At 41.3% G+C, this 17,957-nt stretch overlaps 1 protein-coding gene across 1 annotated transcript in view; it reads left to right on the top strand.

Annotated features, from left to right (window-relative positions):
* Positions 1-3,904, top strand: part of RCL1 (RNA terminal phosphate cyclase like 1) — a 59,525-nt gene extending 55,621 nt beyond the window's left edge. The window contains exon 9 of the mRNA XM_034774013.1: positions 2,537-3,904. Within this exon, the coding sequence (XP_034629904.1) occupies positions 2,537-2,573 (37 nt within the window). The 3' untranslated portion in view covers positions 2,574-3,904. The remainder of the gene's footprint in view (positions 1-2,536) is intronic.
* Positions 3,905-17,957: the final 14,053 nt, after the last annotated feature.

Below are 17,957 nucleotides of genomic sequence, written 5' to 3'. Positions count from 1 at the left end.
GAAACTCTTCTGTCTTCAGCAGAGGATGGAGAGTTACACTCCCACTTACCGGAGCCTCTGCCCATCTCTAGTTTGCTGGGCAGAGGCCAAAGCATGGGCTACTGGGAGGTTACTGGCAAAATATAAGTACAGGATTAACTTGCAGAGATAACATCAAGGAGCAGGTTTCTTTGAATTTCCATGATGAGTCATGTTGGTCTGATGCTGAGGCACAGACCTCACAACCTTTATCTTCTGCTCTGATGTCAAGGCACAGGCTTCTGTGAAATGGCGGGCTCATCTGATGTACACAGGTGGCATAGATTTCTCTGAGGTTTTGCATCTATCATGCTGGGCTGATGTCAAAGCGTAGCCACGTAACACACAAGATTATTTTATGTGGCAGCCACTTAGTGCCACAGAAAACTGTTGCTGCTAGCTCTAGCGCTGTCTCTCCCGTCTGAGCATGTTTCTAATGTTAAAACTACTGATGGGACCTTTAGTCACAATTAATCTTGGGCCACAAATCTCTCTCAAAAAATCAAGTTAGCTAGCAATAGTTTTTTAATATTAGAAGTGGATACAATCAAATAAAATCCCTGTCAAAGTAACTGGGGTTCCCCCCCCATGTTTGTGCTTGTTGTGTGTTTTGCACTACTGCCAGGCAGTACAGACGTTTTGGTTAATTAAGAGATGGCAAGTCTAATTCAATGAACACTAGAATCCAGAACTCCAAAAGACTAGTCCCAGCTCTGCTACAAGCTTGCTGTGTAGCTTTGGGCAAAAACACAATCTCCATTTGTAAAACCTAAATATCTACCCGTCTCGTGGCTTTTGATTATTTGTATAACATCTTGAACAGCTATATAATGGTTACATATTATCTTGTTTGCCTCTGGGGAAGACGTGAGATATTCTCATCTCAAGGTGCTGTGGGCTTGCCATCCCCTCCCCCCCCCAATGAAAATGGCGTCCACAATGAGATGTATGCCCCCCAGACTGTCACTTTTGAATATACTGAAAAACTTTCTAGTAGAGATTATGGCCCTGAAATTACTTGTAATTACTGGGGGGGTTGTGACAATGAGTACATTGCTCATTTTGCTTAATACAGGTAAGGAGTGGGAGGTGCTTGGTTTCATTGTGAATAAAAAGCTTTCAAAATTGAAACTGAAAAACACACAGAAGGACTATAGTTATTCAAACGTCGTAAGTCTGGCTTCTGGTAAATTCTGTGTTTGTCAGCATGATTAATCCTTCCTACTTATGCAAACCGTTACAAGACTCCCGGTCTTCTTTCTTTAATGTTAGTGAGTTTGTTGCTTTTAACCTGATCAGCCTCCCTGAAAGTATCAGAGAATACGATCATACATTATTTATATCTCTCTTTTGTAAGTATAGTGTGCCCAGTGCTCTTGTGCCCCAGTTTATTTCAGTTCATTGAATCAAAGCACTGAGATTCCACCATGAAGTATTTAACTGATTGTCTACCTTAAGTGGGTAGGCACAGATTATGAACTAAAGGTCTGGTCCTGCACCACTGAAATCAATGGAGCTTCCACATTGACTTTAGCGGGGACAGGATCAGACCCTAAACTCCCAAAATCCTGTCCCAGGACGCATTGGATTTGGTATCAAGCCTGTGTGGCTTGTCTGGAGCAGCTCTTACTTTATTCCAAAGTCCTGGCTGGGAATCGGGGTGCGGGGGGGGGGGGGGGAGAATATTCTCTCTACATTCCACTCCTTGCTGCTGTATGTATCCTCTTTGACAGGGTTAGCATCCAGTCAGCCAGGTATTGATAAATTATACCCAGATATATTTTTTTAATATATGCATCATCTTTATCTCTCCTGATCGTCATATGTTCACCTATGTCACATGGTGGGATGGCCCTATAAGGGAGTTGAGGGTAACCCCACCCCTGACTCTCTCTCAGGCGAGGGGTTTGAGGCCAAGGATCAGGTGATGGCTGTAGTTCTGTAGTTCACCTGGTCCATGGATAAAAGGCCAACGAGCAGCTCAGTTAGAGAGCCTTACAGGGAGCAGATAGCCTGTTGTAGAAGAGTAATGTGCTAAAATGGCCTGAGTCTTTCTTGGACAGATGAATCCAATAAATAGCAATGAGAAAGTGCACTTCCACCAGTAGGCCCCTCACTTGTGGAGTCTCACAAGGATCAGTTCTCTCTGGTTCTTTTTAAACGTTCACATACAGCCACTAGGTGACCTGGGCAGACAACCCAGACTCACGTGCCAGCAATATGCAGGTAACACACAGCTCTACCGATCCTTCACGACATACAACCACACTACTACCACTAGGCAGTGTGGCCTCGTGGACTGAGCACTGGGCTGGGATTCAGGATGCCTGGATTTTATTCTTGATTCTGCCGCAGGCGTGCTGTGTGACTTTGCACAAGTCACTTCCCTTCTCTGTGCTTCAGGTACCTTATCTGGAAAATAGGGATAATCATACTGCCTCCTTTGTAAAGTGCTTTTGAGATTTACTGAAGAAAACCGCTATATAAGAGTATTATTTATTATTATTACCACTCCTAGATGGCCCAGTGCTTGGATGAGATCAGCCCATGGATGAACACCTGGCTGAAGCAGAACCTGAGCAAGGCAGAGGTGATGCTGGTGGGCAGAGGAAAGAATTTGCAGCTACAATGCAGTCTCCATTGGTTGGAAGAACACACCCACAATTGGTCAATTCAGTCCAAATCTAGGTTCCTCACTGGTGCCTGGATGCTAAGGTCTCACATAGCAACTGCAAGTAACTTCTACCATCTCTGCTTAGCTATGTTGGCAGATGATGATCTGGCTTCCCCTATTCACAACTTGGTCCCCTCTTAGCTGGATTATACCAGTGTGATAAATCTAGGCATGAAGCCTCCAGGACTTAGGAAACTAGTACACTGCGCTGCAGCATGTCTCCTCAGCAACACAAGCTACTGTGAGCACATCAAACCTGTCCTCTAACTGGCTTCCAATAGGTTATCAAATCAAGTTCAAAATCTTGCTCTCTGTGGTTGGGGCTCCTCATGATACCTAAAAGAGTACCTACAACTCCAGGTTGTGGGAGGCAGGAGGGAGGAGTTTTCAGAGTTTGAACTGGAGCAATTAATATTTTTCAAAAATTATTATTTTAAAAATTCAACTTTGTTTTCCCCTCAAATTTCCTCTCTCCTCCCCCTCCCCCCCCCCGCTTTATGCCACTGAGTATTGATTGCAAAACAATGAACAGTGCCCCAAGTTCTTTTGTTTTGTTTTTCTTTTACTTTTTCTTTTCCCCACTCTGGAACAGAAAATATTTTTTTTCATGAGAGCCTTGGAATAAATATTTAAAAAGTGAGTGCAGCAAGCCCCCTATATCTCTTTATCTCCATACCCAGCTACTCCTGTGAATTACACACCCAAATTATGGGTGGCTTGTATTTTTTGGAAACTTGGATTTTAATCTCTTCTAACCTGCAATTACTACACTGTAAATAAGGGGTACTAATTTACCAGTATGTTTGTTTTTATTTACCTTAGTAAAAGAAGAACAATGTGCAGTTTATACAAAAATTTTAATAATGCAAACCAATGACATGGCTGAAGTTTTGCGGGAAAATAAATGTCCTTCTTTGAAGTGGATTCTTTGATAAGATACCATCCATTTATACTGCAGGTACTGCATTTGGGATGACTGCATAAACACAGGAGACCAATGATAGAAGTTTAAATGTACAAGATGTGACTAATAGTGGGAGTAAAAGTACAGATCCAACCCTAGTTAAGTTACTAATTTGAAGTGATACTCAGGCTTCTGGAATCTACCTCAAAAAAGATTTTCGATGGTTACAACAACAAAATTTTAGAAGATGTTGAAAATTACTCTCAGCAAACATGATGTGCCACAAGTTGACCAGGCAGCAGATTCCATTGCAGTGAAGTAATGATGTCATAAAGTTACCTGCACTCAACCAAACTGTAGGCTCTCTGAGCTCTGGTCAAGTGTAGGTAGTTTCTTGGTCTATCCAAGGCCGTGATCAAGTGTCTTGATGTTTTCGGTCTTTTGGCCTCAAGATGAAAACCTTGTCTTTAATTCTGGGACCTTGAAGTCTAAAAATTCTACAAGTTAAAGTTAGAGTGTTAGCCCATAACTCCACCTAGACGAAACAACTGGTTTGTGCAACTCGGCAATGAAATGTTTACAATGACTCAGATTTGCTCATTGCTTTAAAGGGAAATAAAATAAAAAGGATAGAAAAAAGGATATGCAGTTTCACAGATCGGCCAATCTTTGAAGAAGAAGCAACAGTTCTTCAGGGCAATCTACAGATCAGATTCCTGTTTATCCATAGAGCAGGTGTAGCATGAGCTGTGGCAGTGCAATCTGCCCCACTCCTGATGGACCACTTCCATGGGGTAATGATAAGTTGTATGCCCATTCGGTTTCCACAGGCGAGGGTTGAAATTGTCAATAAAAATTAGGGCTGTCAATTAATCACAGTTAACTCACGCAATTAACTCAAAAAAATTAATCACAATTAATTGCACTGTTAAACAATAGAATACCAATTGAAATTTATTAAATATTTTTGATGTTTTTCTACATTTTCAAACATATTGATTTCAATTGTACACTTTGTATTCTGTGTTGTAGTGCTCACTTTGTATTACTTTTTATTAGAAATTTGTACTGTAAAAATTATAAAAAAAATAGTATTTTTCAATTCACCTCATACAAGTACTGTAGTGCAATCTCTTTATCATAAAAAAGTGCAACTTACAAATGTGGGGAGGGAGAGTTGTTATATAACTGCACTCAAAAACAAAGCAATGTAAAACTTTAGAGCCTACAACTCCACTCAGTCCTACTTCTTGTTCAACCAATCGCTAAGAGAAATATGTTTGTTTACATTTTCGGGAGATAATGCTGCTCACTTCTGAATTACAATGTCACCTGAAAGTGAGAACAGGTGTTCGCATGGCACTGTTGTAGCTGGCCAGATGAGCTAAAGATTCGTATGCCTCACATGCTTCGGCCATCTTTCCAGAGGACACACTTCCATGCTGAAGATGCTAGTTAAAAAAATGCATTAATTAAATTTGTGACTGAACTCCTTGGGGGAGAATTGTATGTCCCTTGCTCTGTTTTACCCACATTCTGCCATATATTCCATGTTATAGCAGTCTTGGATGATGACCCAGCACATGTTCATTTTAAGAACACTTTCACAAAGAAGAAACCAATGTGAAATTTCTAAAGATAGCTACAGTACTTGACCCAAGGTTTAAGAATCTGAAATGCCTTCCCAAATATGAGAGGGATGAGGTGTTGAGCATGCTTTCAGAAGTCTAAAAAGAGCAACACTCTGATGCAGAAACTACAGAACCCAAATCACCAAAAAAGAAAATCCGCCTTCTGCTGGTGACATCTGACTCAAATGATGAAAATGAATATGCATTGGTCCGCACTGCTTTGGATTGTTATCAAGCAGAACCCATCATCAGCATGGATGCATGTCCTCTGGAATGGTGGTTGAAGCATGAAGGGACATATGAATCTTTAGCGCATTTGGCACGTAAATATATTGTGATACCAGCTACAACAGTGTCATGTGAACACCTGTTCTCACTTTCAGGTGACATTGTAAACAAGAAGCAGGCAGCATTATCTTCTGCAAATGCAGGGCCGGCTCCAGGGTTTTGGCTGCTCCAAGCAGCCAAACAAAAACCACAACACAAAAAAAACAACAAAAAAGCCGCAATCGCGATCTGCGGCAGCAATTCAGTGGGAGGTCCTTCGCTCTGAGCAGGAGTGAGGGACAGTCCACTGAATTGCCGCCGAACAGCTGGACGTGCCGCGCCTCTCCGAAGTGGCTGCCCCAAGCACCTGCTTGGTAAGCTGGTGCCTGGAGCTGGCCCTGTGCAAGTGTAAACAAACTTGTTTGAGCGATTGGTTGAACAAGAAGTAGGACTGATTGGACTTGTAGACTCTAAAGTTTTACATTGTTTTAGTGAATGCAAGTTTTTTTGTATATAATTCCACATTTGTAAGTTCAACCTTCATGATAAAGAGATTGCACTACAGTATTTGTATTAGGTGAATTGAAAAATACAATTTATTTTGTTTTTTTACAGTGCAAATACTTGTAATCAAAAATAAATAAGTGAGCACTGCACACTTCATATTCGGTGTTGTAATTGAAATCAATATATTTGAAAATGTAGAAAACATCCAAAAATATTTAAATAAATGGTATTCTGTCATTTATTAACAGCACGATTAATCGTGATTATTTTTTTTAATTGCTTGACAGCCCTAATAAGAATCAATCCAACCTATGTTGGTTGTGGTGGTAGATTTTTGTGAGACGGACTGTTGTCCACTGAGAACTGGCTCAGAAGCCTCAGTCCATCAGGTGGTAACAACTTCAAATCTCTAGTGTCCATTCTTGGTTTTGACCCACCAACCTATATGTGAATTTTAAGTTGAATAATAATTTTAATGGCCCAATTTGCCAAATAAAGAACATGTAAATATTTGAGCCTACACCTACCATATGCCAGTAAAACAGGTCTGTGTGCATAAATAACTTCCAGTTATCTGCTTGATTGGCTAAGTGTGTTCACAAATATCTGTTTGGCACACACACATCTGGTATTTGTGCAGATAGATTAGTCATGCATCTAGATATTTGTTGCCTGTCTCTGAAGTGATGGCCCTTGTTGCACCAAAGAAGTTGGAAGATTGCCTATTGTACCAGCCTCTGGTTGCATATGACATGATGGAGAAGGTAAGTGTCACATACATTTTTGTATGAAAGAATTAATATTTTAAGAATATTTTGTTACAGTTTTCCAGCTCCATAACCCGCGTCACTTGGCAGGGGCCTTAGAATGTTGGTCCGTGCAAGGGTTTAGAGGCGTTATTGTTTATTTTTCAGGGTGGTTTTATCCTCATGATTTGGAAAAATATGACAATGAAACTTCTGAAGACAACTCTGTCACTGAGTTAATTCCCTCTAGCAGACAAGGCTGCTGTGACTACTGAACATGGAGCTATATTATGCCCTCCAATGAAAAAGCAGACAGCCCTCTTGGGAGGCCACACGGGGCCAGAGGAGCATGGAGGAGATAAAGGCCAAGCACTAGCATCCACTTGAAATTGTGTCCTGACTCCTGGGAACCTGGAACCGTTGTGTGGAGGGCCTTCAGTACCTGGGATCTGGGGTGGCAGAGATTGTATAGTCTCAGGGAGGCAACAGCATGCCAGCTCTCCAGCCTCCATCCTTCTGTAGCTCTTGGGTGTTCCCATCTCATTTTGCTCTACTTTGCTCCTCCCCATGTCTCCAGCAGCGGGGAGCATTTTGACCAGAGCAGCTAACTGAATGGAAGATTCCTTTGGCTCACCGCTGTAATAGCCTTTCCTGTTACTTTCTTTTCCAGTCATCTAATATTTAAAATGTTTATTATAATTCCTTCCCCCATTCCTCTCCCCCAGTTTCATTGGGATAAATTTCAAAGCCAGGAGGACAGGGGATGCTACCTGGATCTTTATATCCCAATCAGATTGTAGTGTTATAAACACAGACATGCATCTATTTTTAAATGTATCCCAGCGTGTCAGTCTTCACTCCAGTTCTGCTGCGCGATGTGTAATCCCTTACCATGTTCTGTAGCTATGTCAGAAAATGAACATTGACTTGCTGTGGAATAGGTCCTGGACTAGTAAAGGTTACACAGAAGGTGCAGCTGCTTGGATCCAAGCCACTGTAGACTGTGAATGTATATAACTCAAACTAGTGACATAGAGGTCTCAAGCAACCTGTCAAAGGCAAGTATATCAACTACGCCAAAGCACTAATAACATCGTCCTTCCTAGGTAATTATATTGTCAGAAAAGAGCTTACATTGCTACTGCTAAGGGTTAGACATTCAACCCTACTCCAGCTGATGCTAGAGGCAAGTGGACGTAATTTCAAGCCACTGAGGCATATTTCTGTGCTTACAAGCTCGGAGATCTGCAAGTTTGCATCAGTTTTCATGATGTATTGTTTTATTTAAGTTTCCTGCACACTGTCCAATTTTGTATGGCAATCCCTGTGAAGTAGTTTTGCAAATCTAAAGAGAATTTTTAGTATATCTAGGAAAAAACACACATGCATGTGCATGCGCGCACACACACATGACCTGCTTATGCTGTGCTTTGCTATCTCAATGCTCCATGTGTAATGAAGTGTAGAATTACAGTCACAAATGGTTTCAATGTGCCATACTATGCAAACTGTACTTCCAGCTAGCGAAATGCTCCAAGTATAGTGAAGGGAGGAAAGTGATTGTGCTATAAGAGAGGGCTCCACTGTAGTTAAATTAGACATGATATAGGGGGTGCAAACTTTACTCTCTCTCCCAGGACTTGAAGACTTCTGAATACAGCAAAAGTAGTGCACAGATCTGCTTTCCCTGTGTATCAGAGAGCATTGATGCTGGTGGGAGGATGGGGGCAGCAGTTTTTTGTGGAGGATGACGGATGATTTAGGATTGTGAACTGCCTGGATCTAACAGCCAAACGCTCCCTCTCTGTTCCTGCAGTGGAGGGCCCAGTGGCTGTTGAGGCTATTGCAGCTTTAAGGTTGCAGTAGTAGTCTGTGGGGGAGGCTTCCATCTCTGATTCCCCTGGTGCAGAACCTTCTTATACTGGCGACGTGCTGGGTTCGGGTGAGCTCAGTTGGTCACTTGTGTTTGCCAACTGTGCAGAAGGTAACAGTAGGGTTACCATACGTCTGGATTTTCCCGGACATGTCTGGCTTTTTGGTCGTCAAATCCCCGTCCGGGGGGAAATTCCAAAAAGCCGGACATGTCCGGGAAAATAGGGAGGGGTCGCAGGGCTTGGATCTGCGCTGGGACCGGAGCCAGAGCCGCTAGGGCCAGTGGTGCTTGGCTGCCGGTCGGCACTGCTCAGCTGGGGTTGGGGCCAGTGCCCCGGGGCCCGATCCAAGCTGGAGTTGCTGGGGCCGGAGCCGCTCGGAACACCTGCTGCCTGCCTCCCTGTTTCAGGCTTCCCGTGAACATTTGATTCCCAAAAGGACCATTGAGATCATCTAGTCTGACCTCTTGTATTACAGAGCCCTTAGGACTTCCCATAATTAATTTTTGTTTTAGCTAGAACATCTCCCTTAGAAAAACATCCAATCCTGATTTTAAAATTGTCCATCATGGAGAATCCACCACAACTTTGGGTAAGTTGTTCCAATAGTTAAGAACCCTCACTGCTAAAAATGTTCACCATATTTTTAGTCTGAATGTGTCTAACTTTCAAATTCCAGCTATCAGATCTCGTTAGACTTTTGTCTGCTAGATTGAAGAGCACATTATCAAAATTTTGTTCCCCATGTAGAGATTTATAAACTGTGATCAAGTCACCCCTTAACTGTCTCTTGGTTAACGCTAACAGATTGAGCTCCTCCACGCCATCATTAGCAGATATGTTTTCCATTCTTTTAATCATTCTCATGACTTTTCTCTGAAAATTTATCAACATTCCTGTTGAATTGAACTGGACACAGTTTTCTGTAGCAGTTGCACCATTGCCAAATACAGAGGTAATACAGCCTCCCTTCTCCTACTAAAGATTCACCTGTTTGTTCTTCCAAGGATCACGTTAGCCTTTCTGATCAGTGTTGCACTGGGGGTTCATGTTTAACTGACTATCCATGATGACACCCAAATCTTTTTTTTGGAGTTATTGTTTCCCAGGACAGAGTTCCCTGTCCTGTAAATATGACCTACCTGTTATGTTCCTAGATGTATAATGTTCCATTTGGCCATATTAAAATGCATATTGTTTGCAGAACCCAGCTTAGCAAGAAATTCAGATCGCTCTGTTTCAGTGACCTGTCCTCTTCATTATTTACCACTCCCTCAATTTTTGTGTCCTCTGTAAACTTTATCTGTGGTGATTTTGTGTTTTCTTCCAGGTAACTGATTAAAATGTTTACATAGCAAAGGCCCAGAACTGATTCCTGTGAGACCCCGCTAAAAACATACCCATTCAATGATGATTCCCCATTTACTCTTCAAGACCTGTCAGTTAGCCAGTTTTTAATCCATTTAATGTGTGCCATGTTAATTTTATATTATTCTAATTTCTTAATCTAAATGTTGGATGGTACCAAGTCGATGCCTTACAGAAGTCTAAATATATTATATCAACACTATTATCTTTATCAACCAAAAAAAAAAAAGAAATCAAGTTAGACTGACAGGATCTATTTTCCTAAACCCTTGTTGATTGGCATTAATTATATTACCCTCCTTTAACTCTTTGTTATCTGATTACCTTATCAACCATTCCATTATTTTTCCCAGGATGGATGTGAGGCTGATAGGCCTAAAATTACCCACGTTGGCCAGTTTACCCTTTTAATATGGTCACATTAGCTTTCTTCCAGACTTCTGGAATTTGTCCACTGTTCCAAGAGTTATTGAAAATTAATGTTAATGGTCCAGAGAGCTCCTTGGCTAGCTCTTTTAAAACACTTGAGTGTAAGTTATCCATACTAGCTAATTTTAAAATGTCTAAGTTCAGTAGTTGCTGTTTAACATCTTCCTGAATTACTATTGGAAGGGAAAGTGTTTTATCATCATCATCATAATGACATCATCATCTGTCTTTTTCCTAAGCACAGAACAGAAATATTTATTGAACACTTCTAACTTTTCTGCATTATTATTGACAATTCTATCCTTTCCATCTAATAATGGACCAGTAACCTTGTTAGGATTATTTTTGTCTCAATATACTTAAAAACATGTCTTGCCCATAATTGTGCTGGCCATAGGTTTCCCCTTGTGGTTTTTTTTTGCTTCCTTTATCAATTTTCTACAATTCCCAATTTCTGATTTATATTCATTACTATAAATGTCCCTGTCAATGGTAAAATGCCCATTGAAGTTGATGGGAACAAGATCAATCCCTTACTGTGACCTTTTCCTAGCTTTCTGTAAGTAATATCCTATTAATTAAAAACAGAGATGGGCTGAGGAAGCCATGTTTGGGTTCTGCAAAACCAAACACAGGTCTGTTTGGATCCAAGTTCCATTTTATTCAAATCCCCAAATTTCAGGTTTTGTTTTCCTTCCATCACTAAGTTATAGGGAAAAGGCTGATATTTTAATGACTTTTAGATTCTAAATTAGGGACCAAGCCAGCAAGTTGCTGTGCACCTTTGGGGAGGTGGAGGCACTCAGCCACTCCCAGAAAGTGTGCAGCATCATGCAAGATTATGCCCTTAAGGAATAAATAACAAAAGTCAAATACAGCCCCTTCTACCTTCTTATTCCATGTGTGGATGAAGTAGATATGATGGGCCAAAACCACAAAGTTTGGGAATATTCAGAGCAGGGGGTTGCTTTGGTCCCAGGGCATGAAGAATAAATTAATGAGTTGAGGAAGTGGTTGTGGTTCTTTCTATCAGCTTCTGAGTGCAGACAAAGAGTAAATATACATCTGTTTGGCTTGCTCACTTAAATATTATAAACAAATGAATTTAAGGCCTGAAGATTAAGCCTAGCATCACACATAACAAGACGTGCAAAACTGACAATCTCTGGATTGCACAACACAGCCCCCAGATTTATATTGAAATATGGTTGAGCAATTTGGTTAGTAAAACATGAATCACTGACCCTTTTGTTTGTTCAGAAATATTAAAGGGAAATACAGGCAGAGATCAAAATTCCTACTACCTTATGTGAATCCTAGAGCACAGAATAGTTCATGCTTAAAGCAATGCCACTTTTTTCACTGGGTAATTTTCAAGCTGCTGGAGAAAGGCCTAATGTGAAGTATCTGTACAGACACTCTCCTTTTAAAAGATATTAAAGCTTTAATAAAGTCCTTTACCAGATTTGTTCCCAAGGCAATAACAATATTAATCAATGAGCTGTTCATAGCATTTTTCCAACTCTTTGATACAGCATATTATCCTAAAGAGGTTGTCGTAGCAGAGGTATGTCATATGCATACATGTAATAAAATACTCAGTTTGTATTTAGTGTATTTCATCCTTATATCTCAAAGCACGTTGCTTGGATGGGGCCGTTATCCCAGCTTTACAGTGAGGAAATGGAGGCACAAAATGTTGAAGTGACTTGCTCAAGGGCACGCAGGATGATGGTGGTTAGAATTGGGAATAGAACCCAGGTCTTCTGACTCTCAGTTCAGTGCTAAGACTTCCCTCACTATCCTTTCATGGGGCAAGATTAAAAAGATTGGGACTGTTCAACTTGGAAAAGACATCTAAGGGAGGATATTATAGAGGTCTACAAAATCATAAATGGTGTGGAGAAAGTGAATAAGGAAGAGTTATTTATTCCTTCACATAATACAAGAACCAGGGATCACCCAATGAAATTAATAGGCAGCAGGTTTAAAACAAACAAAAGGAAGTGCTTTTCACACAACGAACAGTCAACCTGTGGAACTCATTGCTAGAGGATGTTGTGAAGGCCAAAACTATAACTGGGTTCAAAAAAGAACTAGGTAAGTTCATGGAGGACAGGTCAATCAATGGCTTTTAGCCAAGATGCTCAGGGATGCAGCCCCATGCTCTGGATGTCCCTAGCCTTTGACTGCCAGAAGCTGGGAGTGGATGACCGGGGGCGATGATTGCCTGTTCTGTCATTAACTCTGAAGCACCTGACACTGGCCACGGTCAGAAGACCGGATACGTGGCTAGAGGGACCATTGGTCTGACCCAGTATAGCTGTTCTTATGTTCTTACTACCCATAATGAAATCTGAATTAATGCAATAAATTCTTCATGTCCCATTAAGCAAGAATTCCAGTGGCTTATTTCCATCTTCTGGTTGTCTTTGCCTCTCATTTGTTCTCAGCTTCCTTTGCTATATAATTCATGCAGCCTTACATTCACTCAAAGGACTAAATCCGGAAGTCTTTCCTTGGGCAAAACTCGCACTGAGAGGAAAGTCATGCCCAACCCATGGCCAGGGTGCTGTGCAGCTCCTCAAGCCTGCAGCCTATGGGCAACAATAGCAGCTTCCACCTCAGTCACATGGGGTACAGGGGCAACTGGATCATGTAAAACAGATGTGCAGCTGTTCCCCAGCCTACCCTGTCCTTTCCCTTAAATGGACTTCTACACTGGCCAATATGCACAGCTTCCCCTGCATGGCCATTCAGGCAGCAGACACCCTGTATAACCCCTAGGCAGATTTTAAATGGTTCAGAGGACCTTTCACTAGTCTTCCCCATCCAAGTGACTTTCATCCAATGTTTGTAAAATCAGACAGGAGGGATGTCCTAAAAAAATCTCACCTAGATATCTCCGTCCTCCTATCTTGGGTTACATACCACCTTTTCCATCTCATGTTTCCCTGCATTCATCAGTTTGAATTCATAGATTCATATATATATATATATATATTCATTAGATCCCCAGTCTAATCTTCTGTATATCACAGACCATTACATTTCACACACTTACCTCTGTAGTGAGCCAAACAACTTTTGCTTGGCTAAAGCACATCTTCCAGAAAGGCACCCAGTCTTGATGGGAAGACATGGCGAATCCATCACTTCCCTTGGTAGTTTGTTCCAATGTTACAAATTTGTGCCTGCTTTCCAATTTGTATGTGTCTAGCTTCAGTTTCCAGCCATTGATTTTTGTTATGACTTTCTCCACTATGTTAGAGAGCCCCTTTTCTCTCATGGGAAAATAAGGGAGAAAGTGAAAGGGAGGGATCTGTGTTTCAAGATAGATACAAACTCATCTAATGCAGTGAAGAAAAGGGATGTTCCTATGCAGGTCCCTACACCCCACCAATGAAGTTAAAGGGTTTTTCTTGAGTAAAGATCTCAGAATATGGCTCTATATTTACAAGTAAAAAGCTGGCAAAGTTGAATTTGGAACCCAAGTAATGTAGTTACGTGAGCAGACCTAGCATTACTGTATGGTTAGGAATGTTGTTCTGTTTCTTTATATCAATTATTTTTAAAAAAAAGGATGATCTCCTAAACCAGGTGAGATGCACTGGGGAAAGCCCAGCCCTGTTCTCCTTATTTGAGCAAGAATCTTATCACAGTCAATGGGGGTGTCTCCTGAATAAAGACTATATCAGGTCAGAAGTAAGACCTCAGAGTAGTGCCTGATGTTTTGAGCCATGACTTCCATTGGTTTTAATGTCATGTGACTCAAAAACCCCTATAACTGGCTGATAAAGACTTACTCCTTAGGTTCTGCTCCTGTTTTAACCTCCCTATTGACTCCTGAGAGTGCAGGATATGGCCATTAACATAACACTAGTGCTGCCTCCCAAAGTAATCACACTTATTTGTACTTACTTGAGTGAACAGTGCTTTGTATCTGCATCCTAAACAGTGGTGCAAGTAGAAATCATTTCTTGCTGGTACTGCACTCATGGGAGGGACGCAATGGAGGGCACGTTACCTCCCCATGTGACCCTCCATGTGACTCCTCCCTCTTCTCCCCCCCAGCCCAGGGCCTCCATGCTCTCCCTGTTCCTTCCAACACCTCACTTACCTGTCTAAAATTTTAAACAGATGCAGTTGTAAAATGATGCTTTGGGCCACTGGTGCCACTTGTACTTTGAAGATCCAGCAGCACCCCAAATTGAAAATTTCTTAAATGAAAAAAGGATAGGAAGGACAATCACCCCACTTTCCCTTACCACGCTATCAGTGCCTCCCTTATGTCCAAACTTAGCTTCTGCCAACTTGCCTTTGTCTAAGTATTGCTCTCCGCCAGACACTAGGAAAGCAAAGAAGCTGTGCCATCTGGGTTTGATAGAAAAGAGGCACAGAACTGTGTGTGCCATATGCATCTTGATAGAACTACAGCCCAAATTGTTTTATTATTTTCCTCAGCATAAGATATAGGAGGAGCAATCAAAATCAGCCTGGCAGAACATGCAAGAGAACTGTTTCTGGACAGATAAGCAATTGATCAAAATCACATTCTCTGATCTCTTGGGGCCAAATCCTGTTCCCATTGAAATCAAAAGGAGTTTTGGTATTCAGTTCAATGGGAACAGGCTTTGACATTTGGAGAGGAAAGAACAAAACCACTCAAGCAAGGGCTATGTTGCTTATACCACAGGTATGAAAGGCTGCTGACTCATGTGAGAAAGTCAGCAGACATCTGATCTTTATCCATTGCAAGGGAGAAATCAGCAATCAATAAGGCTAGAACAGTCTCTGTACCATATCCAACTCATAAGTCCATCTGAAAATGATCAAGGAAATATGAAGGCTCCAGATTACCTTAAAGTCCTCAGTCCCTGGCTTAGAATGCTCCCATTAGTACAGGGGTTCTCAAACTTTGGGTTGGGACCAGCTCAGGGGGTTGCGAGGTTATTACATGGGGGTTGCGAGCTGTCAGCCTCCACCCCAAACCCCGCTTTGCCTCCAGCATTTATAATGGTGTTAAATATATTAAAATGTGTTTTTAATTTATAAGGGGGGGGGTCACACTCATAGGCTTGCTATGTGAAAGGGATCACCAGTACAAAAGTTTAAGAACCATTGCATTAGTATATGTTCATAGTCCAGACGCTGGAGCAAGAAAGAGACAAAATGGATATGTTTCCAGGTCAGGGCCTTTTAGCTTCTGCCAAGTGCCAAGTAAAGGGAAATCTGTTCTTACTGTGAAAGATGGTGTTTGGAGTCACACGGGCAAATTATATGTCCATCACCCCCCACCCATCTTCTAGTTAGGACATGCACAAAAAGTTCATGAAGTGTAGACAGGTGTTTTCCAGAGTCAATTGTGAGCTAAGTGTTCCTTAATGGGCCATTCAACTTGACTTGTCCCTTCATGTGCTGGCTAAATAGCTTGTGGGCATTACCAGAGGAGCAAACATGTAGTAAACATAGCTAATATTCATAACTTCAGATACCAAGATGAATATACATGCATAGAAATAGCATAAACATAAGTACCAGCTACTTCACCTACATGACTATTCCCAAAAGTGATTCTGAAAAATCACACCACGTACTTGAGACCCTATGTGCCGGCACCATGCCCCACTGGAGTTTTATTATCTGTTATGTAACCACAGAAAGGGAGCCAGTGATATGACTCCGTTTAGCTTAAAGGGGCAAGGTTAATTTTTAGCTGTTCAGATGTGACTGCACCTTTAGTCAGTGAGGGCATACTGGCTGGCACACATTCAGGTTATTGGGCTTCAGTGTTCCTTTGCAGTTAACTTTTTAATGTTCATAAACCTGGTATGTGCTGAGGTGGCTTAAAGCATAACAGATTTTTAGGTTTGCAAATCTGTGAACCTCTGCCTCTTTGAGATTTTATTATTATTATTAATTATTTTGCTATAATATGGGAGGGTATCCTCTCTGCCCTCTGCTCATGAGGTTATGTATGGGTCTTGTAGCACTCTTCTGAACACCAGTTGGAAGGAATTTTTTTTTCAGTAAGTGTGGTCTGATTCTTTTCTCTTAGAAGGCATGTATTTTTTTCAGGTTCACACTGATTAACACAGAAAACAATTGGGGCTGTTAAACTTTCTTCAAATTCTATAGAAAATTAAGTTTCAAAGTTCAGCTATATTTTCCAGCACAGTGATGAAATGGGTGTTTCTATATACAAACATCAACATGCTTAACTACTCACTTTCCCCCAAATTATGTACTATTTCAGTCTGTTTATGTGGAATATGGGAGTTGGGTGAGGAGCCATTTCATAATATGTATGACTTGTTAAAAGACAAACTTTAAGTAGAACTATATCCTAAACTGCATTATGGTATTGTACCCAAACATTGCATTTCAATGTGGGATTCAACTTCCTTTATACGAACAGAACAGACTCCTGAAATTCTTACCACAAAAGTGGTCCACAGACATGCGAATAGTCCCATTGTCTTCAATGGGGCTGATCAAATAATTAAGGGTTTACAGGATTAGGTTCCAAGTTTGTGATGAAATTGACAATGTCGGAGCTGTCAGATCAGAAGAAGCGTCATTCGAATAAAGGTGGGCAGATGTGTGATAAGTCTTAGCTCCGTTGCTAAGATGAGGAACATATTTTCAGCAAAGTTCTTGGTGGATTCCTGAGGCAGTTAGTTTAAGGTCCTCAGTGTCCGGCATTATAATCTTCATTTATAGTTCTCTCACCCACAAAGCTGGAAAATGAGGCATTTGTTTTCTTTGTTTTGCTGCTCCAGTTCCAGTTAGTAAAATACATGTTAGACTAGTTTGGCTGCAAAGAAGAATTCTAAGTACACCGGGGACAACACCTGATTCCTATCAGGCTGCAGAACTGGGCTGACGACAGAATCCAAACATCCTCTGGTCAGTGCAAGCAGAGACATTCCTCTAATGATTTGGATTTGATGTGATGCAGTATGAATGTGATGGATAATTCAGACCAATGGGGAGAGACAGAAGCAAAGACACTGTAAAACACCTTCCGTCCCCACCCCATCCCTCATCTCTTGAGGACTTCTGACCAATTTAACGGCACAATAAAATATGCTAACAAACTTTTAAAAAGGCCTTTGTTTAAGTTTGTTAGCATATGCATTATGCTGTTAAAGCCATAGAAAGAATGGCTAGCTGTGTTCTGCACCTTTAAGGAGCAGAGTATAGCTCACATCCCTGGAGCCTTGGCTGAGCAAGGCTAGATGACATAGTACTTAGAACACTGGTGGCCACAGGCCTTTGCCTGTACTAGTTTTCCCACCATTGTTACTCAAAGTGGAGTTCCTCAGATTGTAGCAACGGTGGGCAATTTAGGTAGAAAAGACTAGTTTAGACACAGCCATCATCTTTGTATAAAAGGAGGGCAGGATCTCTTCTCCTATCATTCCTTATGCAGGAGAAAATGGAGGGGAAATATAATCCTAACAAAATTCAGATACTTATTTGCAATACTCCCTGCCTTCCCTAAAGCTAAACAAGCAGTTGCACCTTCACTGATGGACA

Source organism: Trachemys scripta, chromosome 6 (assembly GCF_013100865.1).
Source record: "Trachemys scripta elegans isolate TJP31775 chromosome 6, CAS_Tse_1.0, whole genome shotgun sequence".
In the NCBI taxonomy this organism is placed as follows: Eukaryota; Metazoa; Chordata; order Testudines; family Emydidae; genus Trachemys; species Trachemys scripta.
Note: the sequence above shows the minus strand (reverse complement) of the source record. Positions and strands in the feature narration are given on the sequence as shown.